Here is a 26877-nt window from a genome sequence, read left to right on the forward strand (position 1 = left end):
CAAGCTTTTTAATTGAAATTTGGAAGTCTCAACAATCAATCTGGCCTTAAAACATGAGATTCTTAACAGAATCAAAGTATGTTGCTAAGTATAAATTTTGGGGTTCTGATCAAGATTCCATCATATTATAAAACTTGCTTATCTGTTGTTTTGCTGGAAGTGGTGTGAATTATCCTAAAAGTGGTGCATTCAAACCACAATCATGGTTTCAATACTACCTTTTTTGCTGTCTTTAATGCTGCACAGCTCTACAAGTTGTTTGCAGTTATCCATTCCCACCATAAATGATATAAAAATGTCAAAATTGACAAAAGAAGTGTTTCCAGAATTAGAAAAATGTTAAAATCAAACTTAAATAAAAAAGGAAAAAGTTGAAACACCATTAATTATGTTTAGTGGTAGAAAATGTAGGGTAGTAAGGAGTTGGGGCTGTGGGTTAAAAAAAGGGGGAAACAAATTGGCAACTACCGAGCTGATGTTCTTCTGAGTCTCTTTCACACGCTGCACCTCAGGCAGGTCGGAGATTGCAGTTCCTTGACCAATATTTTCCTTGTATTTGATCTACAAAGTGTGCAGATCAGGGAGGAAAGGACAAACTGTAAGCACATGACAAACAAACAGCACGCATACTATCTGCAAACAACACCCAGCCACACACGTTGCACTGACTCGAGTTATCCTCCACTGGTCATGCACCTGTGCACTGTACACAAAGTAGTAGATCCCTCACCGAGATATTAATTCAGCTCCCACATTGCTAATGGAAGGGAGTGGGAGGCCATGATTAAAATGTGATAGAAAAATTGGAGTCCTCTTTCAGTGTGCAAGTCACGTATCTCAACGTAATCTAAGCCTGAGTTCTTTCAAGTAATGTGCCACAAACTGAAATGGAAACAACTCCCAGTAAGGCTAGAGGTCACAATTTAACTATGGCAAACCAGCTAGTTCACAAGGTACAATTGCAGTTCATCAGATGAGGGTGAGGGCTTCCCCATGCAGCTGAACCTGCCAGGGAGCATCAGCGAAGACTGAAAGAGACAACCTTTGCCTATTCTCTCTTTGTGTATCAACAGGAAGCAACAAGCTATTCCCCGCTCATCTTCACCGTCCTTGAGCTCGATCGTATCCTGCCCACCAGTGGGGATGCACTGTATAGAAAGCATTCCCGTTGGTCTCTGACAGTAGTTGGTCACTCGTCTCTGCAGTTCTTACTCTCCCCACCATTGGTCAGTGATATCTGACAAGTTCAGAGCATACATAAATGCAGTGCTCAGGTTAACGTTTCTCTGGGCCTTAGCAGGTGAGTTTGTAGTCTTCTATGGGCCTATGCCCACACATCAGTCCCACTCTGAGTTGAAAGTAAAGCCCCATCTTCATTCTTAATTAAATGCTTCTGGCAGACAGATTAGAAACAAGCCTCAGGTTCCTCAAGTGAGCAAAGGAAAAAAAATACTCCCGATCTTTAGCAACCTGTTCCAATCGGTGAAGAAATAATAAGTTTGATTCCACTTATGGATAATGAGCACGTGAGGAATGTACTGGAGGAATGTGCTCATGTTTCCCTATCCGAAAGAAAACTTGCTCATCTTCAGTGGAGGACAGTGAAGGCAATGAAAGAAAAAGCACTACATTCACACTACATACTGCAAACAAAAAAAAGGCAACTGCAGGTTAAATAAGTCATCTAATCGTTTTTGTTTCTTATTTTTGTTAGGGTTGGTGAATAGGTTTTGCTTATTCATGACTCTTTGAACTTGAAAAGCCTTTGGTTAATTTCATAAAAATCAGAATAGCAATTCTAACAATTGTTAGAATACTAGAATAAGTTCTAGTTAAATCAAAATAAATTAGATGACAGAAATTAGATGTGAAGTGTGTTTAGTGCCAGGAGAGACAAAGTGGTAAAAAGAGGGATTATGGCATAACACAGGGAGGGGAGGGGGAATAAAATTGACAGCTACCGAGCTGATGTTCTTCTGCGTCTCTTTTACACGCTGTACTTCAGGTGGGTCAGAGATTGCAGTTCCTTGACCAACACTTTCCTTATATTTGATCTACAAAGTATGCAGATCAGAGAGGAAAGGACCAAAATGTAAATGCGTGACAAACAATGACAAATAGACTGTGAGAACAACATATCACAACATAATAAACACTGCCATAACAAACTACACAGAGCAACCAGTGTCACACAGGCTAATAATGCATCAGCTAACAATCAAATCTAATCTATTTTAATCCAATTGGATATTTTAAAGTTGCAATTAAATTAATTTACTATGTGCAATATTAAGGAATACCAACATATGTAATCTGATTTTCTTACATAAATGGGTAATTAGTTTGAACCTCAGAACCAATATGATATATATCTTAGTCCAGCACATGGACTGCAGTGGTTGAAAGAGACAGCTCACCACCACTTTCTCTCGGGCAACTCGGGGTAGGCAATAAATGCTGGCCCAGCCAGCAATACCCATGTCCCACAATAGGAACTAAACTGTTAAAAAAATAACAAAAATAATGGCAGTCTGCTTGCTTCATTGGAATGTCTAAGATATGAATTCAAAATTCGTAACTATTTTATTATAGTGGTCTTTACAAATATGGTGAAATGTTGGAGACATGTTAATGGTCAGTTCATGTTCATTAAAATTGCTTGCAATCAATGTTTTTTTAAAAATTACCTGATGAAGCAAAGCTAAATCCTGAAATTGTGTTTAAGTTTGATATGATGATGGGCTGATGCTGAATGCTAAATCCGCACCTATATTATCTGACTTAAAAATTCCAAAACAGCATTTTTCCAAATAATTGTAATTCATTTTTGGAAAATTTCAAAGTGAAACTAAATTCATGAAACTGAAAGTGAATCTTGATTTTAAGATTCAAAAAGTGGTGATCTAAATTTGTATCATTAAATACCGAACCAGAGTTTCCCAATACAATCAAAAGCATTACTCTGGGTTGGTCTTTTAAAAACTGTTTGACTATCTCCCTCTGATGATGATAATTTACCACACCATGTGTATGCGTGTATTTATAATAAAGCTCTTTTCCCCAGGTGACTCGCTACCACGTCAACGGTTTTCTTCCGAAACTTATTTTAAAAATAAACCTTAAAATATGTCCTCACAAAGATGTTCATGTTTCAAAAATAAAAGCGAATGAATTTGAATGATTTGAAAAATGAAACAGAAATGAGTGAGAAACCGTATGAATGAACTTTAGTTTAGTGACAGAATGGGTTAGATGGTCCAGATGGGTCATGAGGTGATATAAAGGAATGTAACCAGCAACTACCGAGCTGATGTTCTTCTGTGTTTCCTTCACACGCTTCACCTCAGGCAGGTCAGAGATTGCTGTTCCTTGACCAACATTTTCCTTGTATTTGATCTACAAAGTGTGCAGATCGGGGAGGAAAGGACAAACTGTCAGTGGGTATTCTGGACAAACTGCAAACCAAATTAAATCACACACTGCACCAGATCATAGATTACAAAAAAACTGCACTTCAGGACGTGAAATAAATCAGATACGCTACCAATTGTGTGCCAGTCGTTAACGAGTTGGTTAACGAGATCCGTGCAGCCAAAGCACTGTGAGTAATATTTGTTTTAACTCATTTCATTTAAAAAGTATTAACACTTATTATTTCATAAGAATTATTTAGTTAAATGTTGTTGGTGAATTAGAATATAGTTTGAATAGTTGAAGGAAAAGAACATAACCAAAAGATTAAAGATTTTAGTGGGAAGCTCTGGATAAGGTTAGATAGATTAAACTTTGTGTTAACACTGACTTTGTTGCATTTGTTTTAAAGGAAAGAATGAATTTCCACAAATCCTCCTGCACATCCAGTGTGAGTGGTCGAAGAGTGTCGACGCAATTCTTTTCATTTTTCACAGCTCTTCTGGAACAGTTACAATGAATGAGCAGGGGGATTTTGTTGAAACTCACATTCAAGGTTCATTTCAAATATAACTGTCTTTAAACTTGATAAACATAAGATAAATTAAGTTATGTTAAAACTTGAAAGAAAACCAAAATAGTGTAATGACTTTCATCATTGCTAGAGTAACCCAGGCTATGCTTTAGCATGATGCAGGTTTGAGAGGTCAGGATTTCTTGAATCCACCTTGCTGATGATAATAACATTCCATCACTGTATGGCTGGCATGTGTTTTCAGACTGCAACACTTGGCTATCAGACGCATTTTATGAGCTTTGGGCATCATTAAAGACCAATAAGTTCCTGATCTCAATGATATAGGATCTTCTATTGGTTAAGATCAAAAACAGTAGATGTAAAAACTTCCATCATTTCATCATTTGTTCCATGTTTTAGATTTTGAAAAAAAGCAAGCTATTTTTCAGCTGGTACAATCCATCAAAATATTTAAATGCAACTACTTAGAGCTTTATAATACTGGACTATAAGTAATAAATTGTCTGCCTTTCTCAGAGGATTGGAGTAGTAAAGTATTTCTGACTGAGTTATAACATGCCTTTGTTTTATATGTACAGCATCCAGTACATTTTGTCTTAGCTGTATTTGCACCTGAGTAGTTTTGCAACATGTCAGGAACACTGGATGCAGTGAATTTACCCTGTTCATTCCTGAGACGTGGAACTCGGAACCTGGTGACAATACTAATATTACTCGAACGTTATATCGAAGAATGAAATCTATGGTTGTGACTATAAAAGCGAGAAGGGATTCAGAGTAGTTCTCAAGTAACCTTAGATTTCTAGTCTTGGACGACATACAAATCTATAGAGGTTCAAGTCAAAAATGTCATCTGGGATGCCCATTGATATTTGTCACCATTGCAGAAACTAGCAGAGGGTATCCAAATGCCTCAGAGCAACTTGTGTTAATTAGATATCCTTAACGATGGTCACAATGTGACAATACAAATGCAGCATTCAGTAATCATTGCCTCTGGATTCTTTTATCCCTCTGAATAGTTTTAGACCAAAATAACTGTACAGTCCTGAAAATCAACAATAGTTAAACAGAACTGAGTGACCAAGGCTGATTAATTTCAATAATCATTCTCAGAATCAGGTTTATACTGACAAATCCAGTATTTTGGCAGTTCCTTAATTCCATATAACATGTAGAAACAAGTTATTGTGTCCAACCAGTCCTTGCTGTTTTTATGCTTTACAGGAGCCTGTCTTCTCCCATCCAACTTCAGCTAATGTATCATCATAACACTCAAGTCCCTTATTTCTTGAACTACCTGGCTTCCCCCTAACTGCAATAATTCTGTTTGCCTCAACATTTTCTGGTGGTACTAATTTCCATATTCTCACCAACCTCAGATCAACCAGAGTACAGTTGCCCTGAGGAAATAATGGTGGCTTCTCCTTGTGGACCACTTCAGGGGTTAGAGTCACATAAAGACCAGACCAATAAGGACCCCAGGTTTGTTTCCATAAAGACCACTTGGGCTTCACAGTCACTTCTACTGACATCAGCTATTATTTCCACAGGTTTTTGCTTGTTAAATACAAAGTCCAAATTCCCTTGGTGGAATTTGAATGCATGTTAAAATAAAAATGAAATACTGCAGATGCTGGAAATCTGAAATAAAAACAGGAAATGCTGGAGAAACACATCAGGAATGGTTCTGGAGAAGTCATATTGGACTCTAAATGCTAACGGTTTCTCTCTTGCTGCCAGACCTGCTGAGATTCTCCAACACTTTGTTTTTATTTTTGAACCCACTTTTCCCGGATTGATAATCAAGAACCTCTGGTTGAGAGCCATGTACCATAGCCATTACCTTACTGTGCCCACATTGTGAACACTGTCCTCAATACAGTTAATTGGAAATACAGACATGTGGAAATAATTTTTCAGGGTGTTTTCTATTGCATTGCAAATCCTAGCTGCATCATAACCTGGGTTATCTGTGAATATAACGGATTATGTAACTATTGTTATTAAGGAGAACAAATTTCACACAGGTGAAAGATTAAAAGTTTGAGAGTAGTGTAAATAAAAGGATTAGCATGAATTAGGAAGAGGAGGATTGGTGCTGTCAAGGATTATACCGAACTAATGGCCTCCTGTGTTCTTTTGATTCTCTCCATCTCTGGTGTTTCTTTAATTGATGTCCCTGTACCAACCTCTTCTTTATATGCGATCTTTACACACATAGAAGCAAGATATTAGAATGAAGGGCAGGACAGAGATGGTCTTGATTTGGCAATGGAACTCAGAAACCATATATCCAAACCAGGCAAAAATTCAATAACAAATTGATATAGGTTACAAGTAACAAACCAATTAAACCAGAAACCTGTAAGAGGTTGATAAATAGTAATAAACCCAGTAGAGTTAATTTTAACCAAAAGACAATTAAGGGCATGAAAAACCTTTAAAAGACATCATATGCAATAAATATACAAGTCTATTATTAGAAAATATCTGCACTACTGAGGTATCAAATGGAAATTGTTATATTACTGTAATTGCTGAATTTTGTTAGAAGTAAAATGTGTAGATAAAAGGGTAAGGAGAAAAGTAGAAAATGGCTTTAAAAATTACAAATGGTGAGTAGGTTAGCATTGGAAAAATATTTAGGTAAAAGAAGTACCAAGCTGAAATTCTTTTGGTTTTCCTTAGCTCGCAGGATTTCAGGTGTGTCTTTTACTGTGGTAACCTTTCCTTTAATGTGTTTAAGTTCTGAAGTGTACTGAAGCTATAAAACAGAGTGAAAATCAGCAGTAAGAAAACAGAAACAACAATTAAAGGAACATTGATAAGACCAGGCAAAGCTGATGAATTCCAGGGCTCTAACAAAAGGTTTCCATGGGATTATCTCTACATTCAAATGCTTGGTCTAAATATTTAGATGATTCTTACTTTTTTTGCCTGTCCAACTCTCATTCTCTGAGGCTACAAGGTATCAAACAGCTGGAATAACATTTGTTCAAAGTTCATTATGAACAAAAAGCATGTCAGGATCCGGCTTCTCCAAGCTTTGAAAGCAGACAAAGCCCATGGTTACATTTGTTTAGGAACAGCCTGAAGCTGAGGGACACTATGGTGTATCAAACATGACTGACCAAGAGTGTCTCCCATTCTTCCCATTGGTGCATTGGCAGAGTTGCAAGTTGGCAATCAACCCATTTGACTGCACCATGAAGACACCTTCCATGGCCATTAAGTCCTGGAGTTGGATGGGAACCTGTTGGCTCAGGGGTAGGGGCACTACTCATTGCACCACTACACCTTCATATGAGTTTTTGCATGCAAGATTCTCTACCAGCTTTAAAGGAGGAGGGAAGATTGAGTGCATATGATCCCTGAATCAGGCAGTGCCCCAGGAGAATCTACAGTACAGAGGCGCTATTGATTTAAATGGCTGAACCCTATGTCCTGTGTTCTATGTTCTAACCCCAATTAAATGGATTTTCTCAGTGACATTATTGATTATGCCTTTGGACTCAGACTCTCACATTTAAATTAGGCCTGTATTTGTCTGCACTGGGGGGGCCTCAACTGGTTTCGAATCGGTGAAACTCAGAAGTCACCAGGTGTAAATAGTGTGAACAGGAATGTCCTTAGACCATTCAGTGGACTCTGCCTGATTTTAAATCTTCTCCTGTGCAGTCTTCTCTGTAGGAAGGGGGTTAAAATCTAAGACCTTTTAGAACAGAGATAAGGAGAAACTTCTTCAGCCAGAGAGTGGTGAATCTATGGAATCCATTGCCACAAAGAACTGTGGAGGCCAGGTCATTAAGTATATTTAAGACAGAGATAGACAGGTTCTTGATTGTCAAGGGGATCAAGGGTCACAGGGAGAAAGCGGGAAAACGGAGTTGAGAAACTTAACAGCCATGATTGAATGGTGGAGCAGACTTGATTGGCAGAATGGACTAATTTCTGCTCCTATGCCTTATGGTCTCATGATCACTCCAAAAATCTCCCCATCACTATCTCTGATATGCCATCCAGTCACAAAAGGTTGGAGAGTCATCCTCAGACCTGAGAGCTCACCGAGCAGTATTGGGCACTGACCTGGGAATTGGCTTCGCTCACGATCAAGGAACAGTGCACAGTGAGAGAGGAAAGGGGGACTAAAGGAGACAAATAGAGATAATATATTATAAAGTATGTGGGAGTTGGAAGAAGGGAAATAACTATCGCTCTGCTAGAATGTTAATAATATTTTGTTAAAGCCCTGTTGAATTCCATAAAAAACATATAAAGCAAATAAAGTACACAAACAATTTTGATGTTTACTGTTCCCAGTAAACATGTTGGACACTGATTGTCCAGACAGGCAACAGTGACACAGTACTTAACCCCTTTGAAGACAACATCAGCATTTCTGCAGTGTGTCCCAAAATAAGGTTGAATCTTTTTAGCTTTTGCCAAACACGGATTACATTGAATTGAGAACATGTTGAGGGTGTCCTGTTCTTTGTTCTTTTAGCATGTATTATGCTATTGGTTTTGCTGCAGAACAACCATGGAGCACAGAAAACGTTGACTGAAAACTTGGTCAACACTTCAAATCAGAAAGCAAAGGCCTTGGGTTCCCACACGATTGAACTGAGCGCCAGATATGGTAAAACTTATTGACTTACCGTACTGATGTTCTTCTGGTTTTCACGGACTCTGTGCATCTCAGGTGTATCCGTTACTGAGACATATTGAGACATGGTCTTCACAGCATCTGCCTTATATTGGTTCTACATAAGCAAGTCAGAACAACATTAGTAGATGGCAATGGAAAGGCATATTACATTGCACCAGAATCAGCTACAGTTCAGACATTTCATAACAATAAAGGATGTCAAATGGCTAAGCCCAGACTAAAACTCATCAGGGTCTAAATTGGACTGTGTAAAAAACACAGCAGTGTACTTAAATTAAACTATTTAATTTTCATTGTCTTCTTTAGAATAGAAACCCTACTGTGTGGAAACAGGCCCTTTGGCCCAACAAGTCCACAGCAACCCTCAAGGAGTAACCCCCCCCCAGATCCATTCCCCTATATTTAACCTCTGACTAATGCACCCAGCCTACAAATCCCTGAACATTATGGTCAATTCTGCATGGCCAATTCACCTAACCTGCACATATTTAGACAATGGGAGGAAACCAGACCAACTGGAGAAAACACACACAGACACAGGGAGAATGTGCAAGCTCCATACAGACAATTGCCCGAGGCTAGAATTGGACCCGGGTGCCTGGCGCTGTGAGGCAGCAGTGCTAACCACTGTGCCACCGTGCCACCCTTTAATTATGTATAAATTTGGAGGAGACAGGAATGTACTGCATTACTGGAAGTGAACACAAGAATTTATTGTATTAAATCTTAATTGCACTCGTTCAACCTACTCTGTTACATGAATTCATTGATAGTTTTACATTGGGGATTTTGCAAATCACTTGCGATGGAAACCTGAAGTACTTGAAGTTCTTGAAACAAGTTTGAAGAACACGGTAATTTCAAATGCATAAATTCCCCAGCCAAGTACTGCAATGTCAAAGTGGAGCTGTACATACAGTGAATAGAAGCTGGAGGAATAATGGCATTTGCCCTCTTTAATGCAGGTATAACATACTAGATATTCACAAATGGCTGAGTAAACATAATCTTACATGTCAAATTAGAGAAAACTGAATGGGAAAGAATTTATTTTTTAATTAAGAAAAATGTCTCAGGCAATATGAGGCAGGCAGTGGTATTTACTAAATATCGGAACTGCTGGTGAATGTTCCCCAACCTCTCTAATGTATCCTTGTAACAGAGGTTTCTCATTCCTGGAATTGCTGATGAACATTTGAGACTATTTTTAAAGTGCATCTCACAAAATGCTTAATTGCAATTGACATATTCAACAAAAGAAATGTTGGATGAAATGATTTGTACTGTAATATCACTGAGAAGACATGGCAACTGCTAGCCAACAGAGTTGGAAAAACATAGTCTGTCAAAAAGAAAGCTTTTGGAATTATTTGGGGCTGGAGAGGACAGAAATCCCAGTTTGCCTTCACGGGGTGAGGACTGGGGCACCTTGCAATTATGTGCACCTTATGTCCATTACATTTAAATATCAGCAAGGGGGTGTTCCATTATCCAGCTTCTGGCCATCCCCAGGAAGTTAGCTTGGTGTAAGTTGATGAGAAGTGAAAGATTGTTCTCATCCCAATGTAGACCTCAAATTGTTACTAAGACATGCAACGTAATTAGAAGATACTGAAGACCAAAAGGTTAGAAGTGGAGAAGTTTCCTTGATTCCTACCAGGTCACGGATTACTGCTGGAGGACACATGTTGCGAATGTAGGCAAAAGTGAGGAATGTAGATGCTGGAGATTAGAGTCAAGAATGTAGTGCTAGAAAAGCACAGCATGTTAGGCAACGTCCGAGGAGCGGCAGAGTCGACGTTTCAGGCAAGAGCCCTTCATCAGTACACTTGTTACAAGGATACATTAGAGAGGTTGGGGAACATTCACCAGCAGTTCCGATATTTAGTAAATACCACTGCCTGCCTCATATTGTCTGAGACATTTTTCTTAATTAAAAAATAAATTCTTTCCCATTCAGTTTTCTCTAATTTAACATGTAAGATCATGTTTACTCAGCCATTTGTGAATATCTAGTATGTTATACCTGCATTAAAGAGGGCATATGTACCTATCCATTCCTAAAGTGGCCCCGCCACCAACAGAGTTCAGGAATCGATGGCTTGGGGTGAGGGCAGTTGTGGTTCTGCTCTGTTACATCTGCACCAACATTGCAGACATCCTCCTCCTGGCCAGCAATGGTCAGATCTGTTGTGAAAATGGGCAGCAGAACTGAAAATAGATAGGAGAAAGAAATGCTTTACCTGGCTGCTCAAATACTTCACATTATGAGCGTGAATTATATCAGGTGTATCTACAACTGTCGTGTAATTTGGCCTGTCCATTTCAGCCAACTGCTTGTATTTTACCTAAAAAGAATGAGGTCAATGTTAACCACACAGATACCATTTCAGCCATTTGATTAATCAATGAACATCACTGAGTTGGGATGGAGTTATAATTTACAGATTTGGAAGGTTATGACAGAAAACTGGATCAGTCATTCGTTTCCAGAGCTCTCCAACCTCTGCACATGTGGCAACAGAGAACTAATGGGAGCAGGCCCCCAGAGGCAGACCCCATTGTCAATGATGATAGAGCACAGGCAACAAATGCAAAAGACGAGGCTGAAGCATCTGCTGTCGTCTATAGCCACAAGTGCAAAGTGAATTTCTGAAGCACCAACCACTACAATGAATGCTTTCAGTCAGTTTGATTCATTCCAAGTGATATCAAGAAATGGCCAAACATGCTAAACACTGTAAATATTACAGGCCACAACAACAAATTTTTTTTAATTCTAAAGACTTGTATTTCCAAAGTAACCATAACCGTACACAAGAAATTACAATACAGTTACAATATTCGAATGACCCAAAGGTTGATCAGGTATGTCCTCTCCACAAAAAGCAGGACAAATCTGTACCATCGGCCTACCCATAACTGTTAGTAAAATAACAATATATTCTTGAGAGGGACAAATACTCACTAATGCTCAGTTTTGCTTCCATTTGGATCATTTGGCTCTGTTCTTTATTACAGCCTTTGTTCAACAGTTATGAAACTGAAAAGACTATGGGCCCTGATAATGCTCCAACAATAGAACTCAATACATTCCAGAACTTGCTGCACGACTGGCCAGGATGTTTCAGTACAGCTACAACACGAGTACTTTTATAAATTATTATTTATTCATGGGATATGTGTGTTGCTGGCTGGCCCATATTTATTGCCTGAATCCAGTTGCTCTTGAAAAGGTAATGGTGGGCTGCCTTCTTGAACGTACCAATGTGCAAACTTGTTCAGGTAGTCCCTTTACACTAATGCAGGATAATCCAATCTGGCCAGTTATTGCCCTCTCAGTCCACTCTTAGACATCAGGAAACAATGGAAAATGCCATCAGCAGTGTATTGAGCAGCACTCACTGAGCAATAAGCTACTCACTGATCCTCAGTTTCAGTTCTTCCAGGGCCACTCAGCTCCTTCCCTCAACGTGCCTTGGTCCAAAAATGGACAAACTAAAGTGTTAGCTTCCAGAAATATGGTGAAAGTAACTGCCCGTGACATCAAAACATTTGACTGAGACATTAAGGACCCTAGCAAAACTGGAATGAATGGAAATCGGGGGAAACTCTCTACTGGTTAGAATTAGACCTGGCACAAGGGAAGATGGTTGTGTTTGCTGGAGGTCAGTCATCTCAGCTACTGGACGTCTCTGCACGTGTTCCTACAGTTAGTGTCCTCAGCTCAAACAGCTTCAACAGCCTTAACAATAATATTGCTCCATCACAGGGTCAGAATGTTTGCTGATGTTATGCAAGCCAGAATTTTTGTCATGTTGCAAAGGGTTTCTGGCTGAGCCAAATGGCACCTAATTCTGGAAGTTCCATCTCTGAACCTGATAATGGCATTTTTCACCATATGATGGGAAGGGAATTGGGACGGGATATAGTTTGTATGTGAGTGATTTAAAGAGGCAATAACACATCTGAAAGCATTGCTGCCTTTGGTCAGGTGCAAGTTTCAATAGTTGGATGTAAAAGAAGTGAATAAATGCATTTGAACAGTCAAACACATTGTAAAACATGCTGTCGAGCATTTAAAACTGTCTACAGTTTTGAAAAAAAGAATCAGTGCTTGCTATTTCACTCTGTCCATTGACATAAGCATGAGGATTATGGGTGAGTTGACATAGAGGCTGTAAGGGCTAAGGTTTGTAAGAGGCATGAGAATGGTATGACTTGGTACTGTTGGCAAGGAGATACAAAGGGCAATGGGAGTGGGTAGGCAGTAGAGGTTGGGTGGGGGCATGAAGTGGTATGGATTGGCAAAGATGTAAGTGTGTAGGAGCTTGGTACCTGTGAGTGATGAAGTTTGGGAGACTGTATTGTTGTTGTCTGTTACTGAAATCAACTCTTTGTGGGGTGATGACCATGACTTCTATTGCCTTAGATGACTCTCCCCTAACCACCAACCCCCAAATGAAAATGGAAACATTTAAGGCGATTTATCTCTGGTTGCTTTTACGCAGCCAAGAAGTCTCCTAACTCAATACTCGCAACCCAGAATCAAAAGTTCAGACTCTAGTTCTCAGTACGATTTGTGAATTCTCGGATACAGAAACTGTCTATCCTTGCATGGACAACACTAAGGCTAAGATTGTGGAAGGGCAAATAACATACATTCCATACGAGTATTGTGCAAGGACTATCTCCAGCAAGAGAGACCTATCCATCTCCTCATAACATTGATTAATACTATCATTGTATCCCTCAGTAACATCATGCAGGATGTTACCATTGACAGAGCATAACTGGACCAACCATAAAAACACTGTGGCTATTAATGCAAGCTAAAGTTGGGAATTCTGCTAAGAGTAATTCATCTCCTTTTTTTACCAGAGTATGCCCACTATCTAGAGGTCAGGACGGTGATGGAATATTCTTCACTTGTCTGGGTGAATGCAGCTTCAACAATATTCAAAAAGCTTGATTCCATCCAGGACAAATCAGCTCTGATTGATCCCCATCCATCACCTTAAACATTCACTTCTTCCACCATTAATGCATAGTTCTTGTTTACTACCTACAGGATGACTGCAACAATTCATCAAGGCTGACTCAATAGCATCTTCCAAATCCATTTCATCTACCAGCCAGAAGAACAAGTACAGCTGGAAAATGGGATGACCACATTCTGCAAATTTCCCTCAAAATCACATAGATCCTGACTTGGAAATACATCCACATTCCTTCATTATCACCGGGTCAAATATCTTGGAACTTCATCGAAGGGGGATATGCATTCACCAGGTGGTTCATGAAGGCAACTCGCCATCACTTTCTCAAATGCAATTAAGTAATTTCAGAATTTGTCAGCTATGACCCGTAACCCATGAGTCATAGAATCAGAGTCATGCAGAACAGAAACAGAACCTTCGGTCCAAACAATCCAAGCTGACCATGTTCCCAACCTAAACTAGTCCCATCTACCTGCGCTTGACTCATATCCCTCTAAACCTTTCCTAATCATGAACCTATCTATGTGTCTTTTAAATATTATAACTGAACCTGCATTCACACTTTCTCTGGCAGTTCATTCCACTCTCCGTAAAAAGGTTGCCCCCATGTCCTTTTTAAATCTTTCTCCTCTCACACGAATGAACAAAGACATGAAAAACAAACTTACTGTTGTCAAGGGCAAGGCCAATAGGATATCTTTAATTATGTAGAAGAATTAATCTATTGTGTCCATACCCACTCACCTGGCTTAAAATTTCTGTAGCATTCTTGGCTCTGGCAAAGTCTGGTGTTTCATTAGCAAGTGCCACGAGCCCTTTACCCTTGATTTCTTCATCCAATGACCTCTTGTACTCTTTCTGAGTTAGACAAAAAAAAGGCCACTCATCAATAGTTTTGTAATTAGTATGTGGGAATAGCCCTACTGGAAATCTAATTACAATATAGTCAAGAATTGCCTCTACCACACTATGGGATGGCAACATGCACTTTTCTTGGCATGCCTTACTCGAGAGCAATGGGTGGTGATAATAAAGGCTCCAACATTCTTTCTTCACATGGTTGACCAGGGATCTCTTGCACTCTTATCCCCTGTCACTGGCCAGTGTTGAAAGGATTTGATCATCTGTTTGGAATATATGTGCCTTGACTATCAAGTGCTGGGCACGTTTCAATCTGGAGGGTTTGGTTCAGAGACAGAGTTCTATGGCCCAATGTGCTACTTGAACTCTATTGTTCTGTTCGGAAAACCAGATCCACAGCCAAGACCACCAGTTCATCTTGGTATGTTGGCAACTGCAAAACCACTGGAGGAAGAATGCCTCATCTTCCACCTCGAGACCTTCAACCCCATGGCATCAATGTAGACTTCACCAGTTTCCTCATTTCCCCTCGCCCCACTTTACCCCAGTTCCAACCTTCCAGCTCAGCACTGCCCTCATGACCTGTCCACCTTACTTTCCACCTATCCACTCCACCCTCCTCTCTGACCTATCACCTTCACCTCCACCTCTATCCACCGATTGCACATTCAGCTACCTTCCCCCCAGCGTGACTCCATCCCATTTATCTCTCCACCCCCGAGGCTCCCAGTCTCATTCCTGATGAAGGGATTTTGCCGAAATGTCGATTTTCCTGCTCCTCGGATGCTGCCTGACCTGCTGTGTTTTTCCAGCACCATTCTAATCTTAACTGCAAAGGCAGATTGATCTAAACAGAGGAGCTTATCTGGCTATTTACATATATTATTGATCTGTTCAATCTGGTTGATTCTTGGTCTAGGTGATTGGAGATAAACAGACTGAAAGAAAAGACTTATGCCTGTGAACACTGTTATGAGTGATAGCTCAATCTATCTGCTTAAACACCATTTGTTTGCTCTGTCCCAAGAAAGGCATCCCGTATTCTTAATTTTATATGGATTGTTTTTACCGTGAAGTTTCTGAAAAAGAAATTACATCAAAAAAGTGTGACTAATGTGGTTTCTGCAAATCAGGTGACTTTTTAAAATATTTTTTACACAGACTATCTCAAGTCTCCAGAAATTTCCTAATTGATTAACTATGGGTAGCAGTCTCCCTCTTCTACGGGCATACTAAGACAAAATTCATCTGTGGAATTTACTCAAATGACAGAACCTATAGATCCTCAAGGTTCTGTATCTGTGGGCTTGATTCTTAACAAAGAAAGGAAAAAAGAAGTCAGTTTATCATAAGTAGGTGTAACCAGAGCTCCTTCCATTCATTAAGGCTTTCAACTTTAAAAGGTTCTGGTTGGACAATAGAAGCATTTGATTTGGTGGTCACCTGATCAAAACTCTCTTTGATAACAAATCTTTTAGGCCAACCTCCAGAAGGAAACTAGACATCAGAGTTAGAACCAATCTCCACTCACCAGAACTGTCTTCAGTAAGATTTAATTCCTGCACCTTTGGATTCATTGGTGGAAATAGTACCAAGCAGCTAAAGGCGCTCTCTCTCTCGTTCTCACTTGGTTCCGTAAGCCCTAAAGGTTCACAAGTGGCTTAAACTGCAGTTCCTGAGCCAACCCTGTGGACTAAATGACCTCTTCTTTATTCTCATGCTCCTTGTCATGGTTTCATACCAAGAAGATAAATACTTGCAATAACTCTCTTATAGAGTCATAGAGATGTACAGCACGGAAACAGGCCCTTCTGTCCAACTCATCCGTGCTGACCGGATATCTCAACCAATCTAGTCCCACCGGCCAGCACCCGGCCCATATCCCTCCAACCCCTTTCTATTCATATACCCATACAAATGCCTCTTAAATGTTGCAATTGTACCAGCCTCCAACACTTCCTCTAAGGTGCGGGAGATCAGGGCTGAAAAATGTGTTGCTGGAAAAGCGCAGCAGGTCAGGCAGCATCCAAGGAGCAGAAGAAGGGCTTATGCCCGAAACATCGATTCTCCTGCTCCACGGATGCTGCCTGACCTGCTGCGCTTTTCCAGCAACACATTTTTCAGCTCCACCACTTCCTCTGGCAGCTCATCCCATACATGTACCACCCTCTGCATGAAAACATTGCCCCTTAGGTCCCTTTTATAGCTTTCCCCTCTCACCCTAAACCTAAGCCCTCTAGTTCTGGACTCCTCGACCCCAGGGAAAAGACTTTGTCTATTTATCCTATCCATGCCCCTCATAATTTTGTAAACCTCTATAAGGTCACCCCTCAGTCTCCGACGCTCCAGAGAAAACAGCCCCAGCCTGTTCAGCCTCTCCCTATAGCTCGAATTGTCCAACTCTGGCAACATCCTTGTAAATCATTTCTGAATCCTTTCAAGTTTTACAACATCCTTCTGATAGGAAGGAGACCAGAATTGTACGCAATATTTCAACAATAGTCCAACCAATGTCCTGTACAGCCGCAACATGATCTCCCAACTCCTGTACTCAATACTCTGACCGATAAGGGAAAGCATACCAAATGCCTTCTTCATTATCCTATCCACCTGCGACTCCACTTTCAAGGAGCTATGAACCTGCACTCCATGGTCTCTTTGTTCAGCAACACTCCCGCGGATCTTACCATTAAGTGTATAAGTCCTGCTAAGATTTGCTTTCCTGAAATGCAGCACCTCACATTTATCTGAATTAAACTCCATCTGCCACTTCTCAGCCCATTGGCCTGTCTGATCAAGATCCTGTTGTAATCTGAGGTAACTTTCTTCGCTATCCACTACACCCCCAATTTTGGTGTCATCTGCAAACTTACTAACTGTACCTCTTATACTTGCATCCAAGTATATGGATTTATGTAAATAAATCATTTATGTAAATAACAAAAAATAGAGGACCCAGCACCGATTCTTGTGGCACTCCACTGGTCACAGGCCTCCAGTCTGAAAAACAACCCTCCACCACCACCCTCTGTCTTCTACCTTTGAGCCAGTTCTGTATCCAAATGGCTAGTTCTCCCTTTATTCCGTGAGATCTAACCTTGCTAACCAGTCTCCCATGGGGAATCTTGTTGAACGCCTTACTGAAGTCCATATACATCACATCTACCACTCTGCCCTCATCAATCCTCTTTGTTACTTCTTCAAAAAAACTCAATCGATTTTGTGAGACATGATTTCCCACGCACAAAGCCATGTTGACTATCCCTAATCAGTCCTTGCCTTTTCAAATACATGTACATCCTGTCCCTCAGGATTCCCTCCAACAACCTGCCCACCACCGACTTCAGGCTCACTGGTCTATAGTTCCCTGGCTTATCCTTACTACCCTTCTTAAAGAGTGGCACCATGTGAGCCAACCTCCAGTCTTCCGGCACCTCAACTGTGACTATCGATGATACAAATATCTCAGCAAGGGGCCCAGCAATCACTTCTCTCGCTTCCCACAGAGTTCTCGGGTATACCTGATCAGGTCCTGGGGATTTATCCACTTTTATGCATTTCAAGACATCCAGCACTTCCTCCTCTGTAATATGGACATTTTGCAAGGTGTCACCATCTATTTCGCTACTTTCTATATCTTCCATATCCTTTTCCACAGAAAATACTCATTTAGTATCTGCCCCATCTCCTGGGGCTCCACACATAGGCCGCCTTGCTGATCTTTGAGGCGCCCTATTCTCTCTCTAGTTACCCTTTTGTCCTTAATGTATTTGTAAAAACCCTTTGGATCCTCCTTAATTCTATTTGCTAAAGCTACTTCATGTCCCCTTTTTGCCCTCCTGATTTCCCTCTTTAGTATACTCCTACTGCCTTTATACTCTTCTAAGGATTCATTCGATCTATCCTGCCTGTACCTTACATATGCTCAATTCCTTTAGTCATCCAGCATTTCCTCTACCTACCAGCCTTTCCTTTCACCCTAACAGGAATATACTTTCTCTGGATTCTTGTTATCTCCTTTCTGAAGGCTTCCCATTTTCCAGCCGTCCCTTTACCTGTGAACATCTGCCCCCAATCTGCTTTTGAAAGTTCTTGCCTAATACCATCAAAATTGGCCTTTCTCCAATTTAGAACTTCAACTTTTAGATCTAGTCTATCCTCTTCCATCACTATTTTAAATCTAATAGAATTATGGTCGCTGGTCCCAAAGTGCTCCCCCACTGACACCTCAATCACCTGCCCTGCCTTATTTCCCAAGAGTAGGTCAGGTTTTGCACCTTCTCTACACCCACATTCTGAATCAGAAAATTCCTCTCGATCTAAACCTTTAACACTATGGCATTCCCAGTCTATGTTTGGAAAGTTAAAATCCCCTACCATAACCACTCTATTATTCTTACAGATAGCTGAGGTCTCCTTACAAGTTTGTTTCTCAATTTCCCTCTGACTATTAGGGGGTCTATAATACAATCCCAGTAAGGTTATCATCCCTTTCTTATTTCTCAGTTCCACCCAAATAACTTCCCTGGATATATTTCCAGGAATATCCTCCCTCAGTACAGCTGTAATGCTATCCCTTATCAAAAACGCCACTCACCCTCCGCCCTTGCCTCCCATTCTATCCTTCCTGGAACATTTGTATCCTGGAACATTAAGCTGCCAGTCCTGCCCATTTCTGAGCCATGTTTCTGAACCTTGCCGAATGCCTTACTGAAGTCCATATTGATCACATCTACCACTCTGCCCTCATCAATTCTCTTTGTTACTTCTTCAAAAAACTCAATGTCAACAATTCCTTTGAGACAGTCAAATCAATGTTTAAATCTGACCAAAACTGTACGTAAAATTGGTCTAATTTTACAAGGACACTAAACTACTGAGAGAAAAGGGTATCATCACTTTTAAAATCTAAAAGAGGCAGATAAATATCCATGAATTATTGTGGGAAGCAGTGCTACCTCTACAATTGGCTTCAACAATCCTAGGGCATGGGGCAGAAAGAAAAGTTAAACATACTTCCTGTCAATTCCAATATCCGTTTCCAAATTATGAAAACAAACAGAAATATAAGCACATGTAGATATAAAGGATATGATTGTGCATTTAGATAGTTCAATCAAACTAGGCCATTCTGAGAAATCTGCTAATATATTCTGCAATGATCAACTTTCTAATAGGTAAAGTGTATGAGCTAAAGGTATGAACTTAACATCAAAAGTTCTTTAGGCAGAGGGCGGTGGGTGCCTGGAATGAGTTCCCAGAGGAGGTGGTAGAGGTGGACATGATAACATCATTTAAGACGTATCGAGACAGATACATGAATGGGCAGGGACCAGAGGGATAGAGATCCTTAGAAAATAGGCAACAAATTTAGATAGACGATTTGGATTGGCACAGGCTTGCAGGGCTTGCAGGGCCTATTGCTGTGCTGTATTTTTCTTAGATTAGATTAGATTACTTACAGTGTGGAAACAGGCCCTTCGGCCCAACAAGTCCACACCGACCCTCCGAAGAGCAACCCATCCAGACCCATTCCCCTACATTTACCCCTTCACCTAACACTACAGGCAAGTTAGCATGGCCAATTCACCTAACCTGCACATTTTTGGACAGTGGGAGGGAACCGGAGCACCCGGAGGAAACCCACGCAGACACGGGGACAATGTGCAAACTCCACACAGAGAGTTGCCCGAGGCGGGAATTGAACCCGGGTCTCTGGCGCTGTGAGGCAGCGGTGCTAACTATCACGTTCTTTTGTTCTTTGTTAGTTCAGTTGGCTGGATGGATGGTTTGCTGTATACAGCGATGCCAACAGCATGGTGTCAATTCCCATACCAGCTGAGGTCACCATTAGGTCCCACCTTCTTAATTTCACCCCTCACCTGAGGCATGGTGACCTTCAGATAAAACTATCATCTCTAATGATAGAGTAGCCCTATGGTCCTCTGCTCTTATGACAAATTTGACTTATCTGCTACAGTAGGAAAGTGTGCCCTACAATATTTTCATAACTCTATAGAATGTAACATTTCGTTATCCTGAGCACAGGACACACATTGCTGACACTGGGTTATATTTACCTCATTGAGAATGTACGTGGCATTCTTTGCTCGCATCATCTCAGGAGTCTCCTCAACCACCGTTAAGCCCTTGCCCTTCACACCTTCCTCGAGATCCTTCCTGTACTCTTTCTAAAGAAATGGAAAAAATAGCTACAGAAATACTGACTATATGACATCTCTGCCCAGACAGTAAACTGAGACTAGACAACAGAATGGCACACGCATCTTTCATTGTGTTAAGATAGATAAAACACTTCAAGCACAATTAATTGACTGAAATGCAAGTTTCTTTACATTACCATTACAAGAAATTAGCGTGACAATGCTCTGAATGAACATGATGCATAATTGCCAAATACTGAGAGAGACACCAGCAAAAGATAGATTACAAGCCACTGAATAACTAAATTATTCTACAAATTATAAACAAAATGCGTAAAAATATGCAGAAAATTTCTTTCATGATTAGTGAAAACATGGTTGTGCATGAACTTACTCATGACATATTCCAAATTTTATTTGTTTCAACACAAAGCAATAATTACTTTTCAAATTGTTAAACAACAAAGAAATAGACTGGATACCTCACAGCCTATTTTAGTTGCATATTTGACATGCAACATTGCGGGCGTAATCTCCAAACCAGAAAGATTCCTGCCTTTTATGTGCTCTTCCAAATCCTTCTTATATTCTTTCTATTGGTGATAGGGAGAAGAAATAAAGTAGACAAGAAATTTGCAGCAGAATTAAAAATAAGTGGTCAGCATGTATATAACAGACAATTGAAAATTCTTAAAACATTCTTGGTGGGTATAATCATTTTTATACAGTTCCACATTTTTATGGACCACCAAATGTACTATTGCGAAGTTATGCTCTTTGGCAGCTGAATATTAGTTAAATGGAGAAAGACTGCAGAAAGCTGTAGAGAAAGGGATTTGGGAGCCCTTATTTCTAAATCACAAAAAGTTGGCATCCAACTTAGTTGGCCTCAATTTCATAGTGAATGGAGTATAAAAGTGGGAGCCTTTGCTAAAACTATGCAGGACACAAGACATGCTCCACATGCAATACTGCGAACAGTTTTGCACATATCAATCTAAGAAATATATATTGGCATTGGAGGTAATCCAGAGAAGGTTCACTAGGCAGATACCATGGATGGAGGATTGATTTCTGAGGAGAGGTTGAATAGATTGTGCCTGTATTCACTGGAATTAAGAAGAATAGGAGGTGACCTTATTGAAACATACAAGATTCAAGTGATGGGCTTGTTAGTGGGTGAGCATTTTGATGATGGTGACCACAATTCTGTGACTTTCACCTACGTTATGGAGAGAGATAGGTGCGTGCAACAGGGTAGGTTTTACAATTGGGGGAAGGGTAAATACGATACTGCAAGACAGGTTCTGAGGAGCATAAATTGGGAGCATAGGCTGTCAGGGAAGGATGTCGTTGAAATGTGGAACTTTTTCAAGGAACAGATACGACGTGTCCTTGATATGTATGTACCTATCAGGCGGGAAAGAGATGGTTGTGTGAGGGAACCTTGGTTGACGAGGGAGGTTGAATCTCTTGTCAAGTGGAAGAAGGAGACTTACATAAGGTTGAGGAAACAAGGTTCAGACAGAGCGTTGGAGGGATACAGGATAGCCAGGAGGGAGCTGAAGAAAGGGATTAGGAAAGCTAAGAGAGGGCATGAAAAATCTTTGGTGGGTAGGATCAAGGATAACCCCAAGGCCTTTTATGCGTATGTGAGAGTCATGAGAATGACGAGAATGAGGGTAGGTCCGATCAAGGACAGTAGTGGGAGACTATGTATTGAGTCAGAAGAGATAGGAGAGGTCTTGAATGAGGTACTTTTCTTCAGTATTTACAAATGAGAGGGACCGTATTGTTGAAGAGGAGAGTATGAAACAGACTGGTAAGCTAGAGGAGATACTTATTAGGAAGGAAGATGTGTTGGGCATTTTGAAAAACTTGAGGATAGACAAGTCCCCTGGGCCTGACAGGATATATCCTAGGATTATGTGGGAAGCAAGAGAGGAAATTGCAGAGCCGTTGGCAATGATCTTTTCGTCTTCACTGTCAACGGGGATGGTACCAAGGGACTGGAGAGTGGCGAATGTTGTGCCCCTGTTCGAAAAAGGGAATAGGGATAACCCTGGGAATTAAAGGCCAGTTAGTCTTACTTCAGTGGTAGGCAAAGTAATGGAAAGGGTACTGAGGGATAGGATTTATGAGTATCTGGAAAGACACTGCTTGATTAGGGACAGCCAGCACGGATTTGTGAGGGATAGGTCTTATCTTACAAGTCTTATTGAATTCTTCGAGGAGGTGACCAAGCATGTGGATGAGGGTAGAGCAGTGGATGTAGTGTACATGGATTTTTGTAAGGCATTTGATAAGGTTCCCCATGGTAGGCTTATGCGGAAAGTCAGGAGGCATGGGATAGTGGGAAGTTTGGCCAGTTGGATAGAGAACTGGCTAACCGGTCGAAGTCAGAGAGTGGTGGTAGATGGTAAATATTCAGTCTGGAGCCCAGTTAGAAGTGGAGTTCCGCAGGGATCAGTTCTGGGTCCTCTGCTGTTTGTAATTTTTATTAATGACTTGGAAGAGGGAGTCGAAGGGTGGGTCAGTAAATTTACAGACGATACGAAGATTGGTGGAGTTGTGGATAGTGAGGAGGGCGGTTGTCGGCTGCAAAGGGACTTAGATATGATGCAGAGCTGGGCTAAGGAGTGGCAGATAGAGTTCAACCCTGTCAAGTGTGAGCTTGTCCATTTTGGAAGGACAAATAAGAATGCGGAATACAGGGTTAACGGTAGGGTTCTTCGTAAGGTGGAGGAGCAGAGGGATCTTGGGGTCTATGTTCATAGATCTTTGAAAGTTGCCACTCAGGTGATAGAGCTTGTAAGAAGGTCTATGGTGCATTAGCGTTCATTAGCAGAGGGATTGAATTCAAGAGTCGTGAGGTGATGTTGCAGCTCTTCAGGACCTTGGTAAGGCCACATTTGGAGTACTGTGTGCAGTTCTGGTCACCTCATTTTAGGAAAGATGTGGAAGCTTTGGAGAGGATGCAGAGGAGATTTACCAGGATGTTGCGTGGAATGGACAATAGATCATACGAGAATAGGTTGAGAGTGCTAGGCCTTTTTTCATTGGAACAGCGAAGGATGAGGGGTGACTTGATAGAGGTTTATAAGATGATCAGGGGAATAGATAGAGTAGACAGTCAGAGACTTTTTCCCCGGGTACAACAGAGTGTTACAAGGGGAATTAAATTTAAGGTGAAGGGTGGAAGGAATGGGGGGATGTCAGGGGGAGGTTCTTTACCCAGCATGGAATGCGCTGCCTGTGGGAGTGGCAGAGTCAGAATCATTGGTGACCTTTAAGCGGCAATGGATAGGTACATGGATAGGTGCTAAGCTAGGACAAATGTTCGGCACAACATCGTGGGCCGAAGGGCCTGTTCTGTGCTGTATTGTCCTATGTTCTATGTTCTATGTTCTATTCTTAGTGAACTTGTCTGGGTGAAGGTGTTGTATATCTTTATGGAAGTGTGTAGGATCAAAGGATATAATCACAGAACAAGGAAAGCCACATTTAATGCAGAGAGAAGAAGGGCTGTCAAGGTTGGGTTGTATATTATGTATATTCAAAACTGAGATAGATAGATTTTTAATCAGTAAGGGAATTAAGAGTTCTGGGGAAAAGAGAGGAAGGTACAGTTAAGGATTATCAGAATGGCAGAGCAGACTCTATGGGCTGAAAGGCCTACTTCTGATCCTAAGCCTTATGGTCAGAAAATGATTTATAAGTGAACAAGACAACATTACAAGAAAGAACATGGACAAATCTTGCTAACATTGGGTTCAATAGGGATTGTATTCAGAAAGGATGGATGAAATCTTGCTGAGGTAACAAGGATCTCAGCTGCTCTTTATTGGGAAGACTCCCCCACTGTGTCACTCAGGCATTTGACAGGGGAGGCAGGCTGCTCCACTGAATAGCATTGTCAATGATGGATGATGGCAATTGCTGGTACACCAACCTGAGGCACAGAACCACTGAGGTACCCAAGCCACAAGTGAGTGACAGCAGGTCTGTCTTCAATTATGGCAATCTTTAGTAGATTGCAGGTAAAGTAGTGGATATTAAGGAAGGAACACATTGTTATGTCTAGCATCTCATTGTAACTATGCTGCTTGCTGACTAACTGATGGACTGTGAAAAGGCTGAACCGAACATTTCTCAATAGCCTGGCTGGACAACGTTGGGTTGTGTCCCAGTGCACAAGGAGCAAGGGATTAAGATAGCTGAAGAGCAGATGAGATATTTTGGGAGACAAATCAACTTTAAGTATTTGCCATGGTGACAGCATACTTAATACAAGTCTGGCACAACCTGTATATAAGTTTCCTTTTCACCTCCGAATAAACATTTTCCAAGGCCACATGAATTGATTGAGGAACCCAAACACGGGCATTCATAAATCCTATTCTCTTCAAAAACAGGCGCTATTCAACAATACAACCTCATGGAGTTATTCCTTGACCGTACCTCACTCTGCATATGCTGGGTTTCCAAAGCAGTAACATAAACAGGTGTTTCAAAGTCCAGCATCGCCTTGCCTCTTTCTTTCTCATACAGTTCCTTGTATTTTATCTGAAATGTACAACATGGTTACTTTGCATAACAGAATAAGCTTTACATAATTGATATTATTTTCGTTGTAGAATATGGCATTTCTAATAATAGAACTACTGCAAATCAACACTCACTGTGTCCCCTATTGTATAAATGAACTGAAAAAAGCTAAAAGTTGTTTGGAACTGCTCAGATTATAGTTGTGTGTTAAAACTGCCCCTTTCATTAATATATGATGATATAATCCTATAGTTCCCCATCAATTTGTAACATCATTTAAGAATTTTTGGAATCGCTATATTGGCTCATGTGGCATTTATCCATTTCAGCCAAATTATCTGGAAGCAGTGTCAAATGGAAGCTAGAAATTTTCTTAGAATAACCATGATAAAGTCAAAGTGAACTGACATGAAACGCTGTCTGACAATTGCCTTAGCTCATTGTACTTCAGTTAGGGGGCACAAAGGAACCAAGTTAATATTGTAAATAAAATAGAAGTGGGGGAAGAAACCACAGTTTAAAAAAAACAGTAAGTAAGTAAACTCACAGGCTCAACAAAAGAAGAAAGAACGTTTTGACCTTCATTTTCAGTTTTACCATTTTAAAATATAGGCTACAGAAAAATATGCCTTCTTGCTTTATGTTAGAACATTGCTATAGGTCATGTCTTCAGTAAACTGTAGAACTTGCCGCACATTAGTACTGGATGAGTTTGAATCCAGGAGACAAAGTTAAATGTGCATATGAACATACATTCATTTTTCCTCAGCTGACTTACTTGGCTCTGTAACTCAGTTGCCTCCTTTAGATGAATTTGTTCAGGTGAATCGGATACCAAATGGTAGTGACCTTTACTCTTCTCAAACTCCTTCTTGTACTGGTACTATGAGAGGGTCAAAAACCACCTCAATAACAGAGAGACTACAGAGTCTGAATATTGTGACCCATCTACAAAAAGGTGCTCACAAAAAATATTCCGTTAAACAATAAAATGGAAAAGCAAGAAAAGAAATCCAATCAAAAAATGGGATGTGGTGGATAGATTATGGCTGTGGGGTTACACACAATGGTATGGACATTTCTAAATGAAAACAGAAAAAGCTACTGAGAAATGTCATTTACACTGAAGAGCTAATAGAGCAACCATTAACAAGCTGGTTTCATTTGAATGGATTATCCTTTGATGTTAATTATAATGATTTGTTAAGAACCACAAAAGAAGATGTTTTAAAAATAAAATAACAATTACAAAACGTAATACTGTGTGAAAAGCAAAAATAATATATTTGAAAATAATCCAAGAAATATTTCTATTGTAGAGAAAAGATTTTAATGGACAATCCTCTCAGCTCCCTATGATTACTCTTCCATTTTACGTAATTTTATTTGTGAAGATATTTGATGAGGATGAGAAAATATTTCAATCTGACAGGACTTTTAAAGTAACTATAGTTGAGAAAGTCTTATGGAGTTTTCATAAAAGAGAAAAAAAGGCTTGCATTTATTCAGTGCTTTACATGATTCAGGATGCCTCAAAGTGCTTTTGCAGCCAATTATGTACTTTTGAAGTGCTTACTGTCCCAAACCCACAACCTCCAACACCTAAAAGGACAAGGGCTACAGATATACGAGAACACCACCATCCAAGGGTTTCCTTCCAAGCCACAAATCATCCTGACTTGG

The 26877-nt window shown here is 40.4% G+C and overlaps 1 protein-coding gene across 41 annotated transcripts in view; it reads right to left on the reverse strand.

Moving 5' to 3' along the window:
* neb (nebulin) overlaps positions 1–26877 on the reverse strand; it is a 293069-nt gene that overhangs the window by 29099 nt on the left and 237093 nt on the right. For 26 of the 41 annotated variants that reach the window (XM_072579807.1, XM_072579845.1, XM_072579844.1 and 23 more), the window contains 12 exons: positions 25973–26077; positions 25108–25212; positions 21129–21239; positions 20563–20673; positions 14366–14479; positions 10865–10969; positions 8611–8715; positions 6612–6716; positions 6067–6159; positions 3304–3396; positions 1962–2054; positions 469–561 (listed from right to left, as the gene is read on the reverse strand). In XM_072579807.1, coding sequence (XP_072435908.1) covers positions 469–561; positions 1962–2054; positions 3304–3396; positions 6067–6159; positions 6612–6716; positions 8611–8715; positions 10865–10969; positions 14366–14479; positions 20563–20673; positions 21129–21239; positions 25108–25212; positions 25973–26077 — 1233 coding nt within the window. The remainder of the gene's footprint in view (positions 1–468; positions 562–1961; positions 2055–3303; positions 3397–6066; positions 6160–6611; positions 6717–8610; positions 8716–10864; positions 10970–14365; positions 14480–20562; positions 20674–21128; positions 21240–25107; positions 25213–25972; positions 26078–26877) is intronic. The other 15 variants (XM_072579824.1, XM_072579827.1, XM_072579813.1 and 12 more) reach the window with 7 other exon arrangements.

Source organism: Chiloscyllium punctatum, chromosome 10 (assembly GCF_047496795.1).
Source record: "Chiloscyllium punctatum isolate Juve2018m chromosome 10, sChiPun1.3, whole genome shotgun sequence".
In the NCBI taxonomy this organism is placed as follows: Eukaryota; Metazoa; Chordata; class Chondrichthyes; order Orectolobiformes; family Hemiscylliidae; genus Chiloscyllium; species Chiloscyllium punctatum.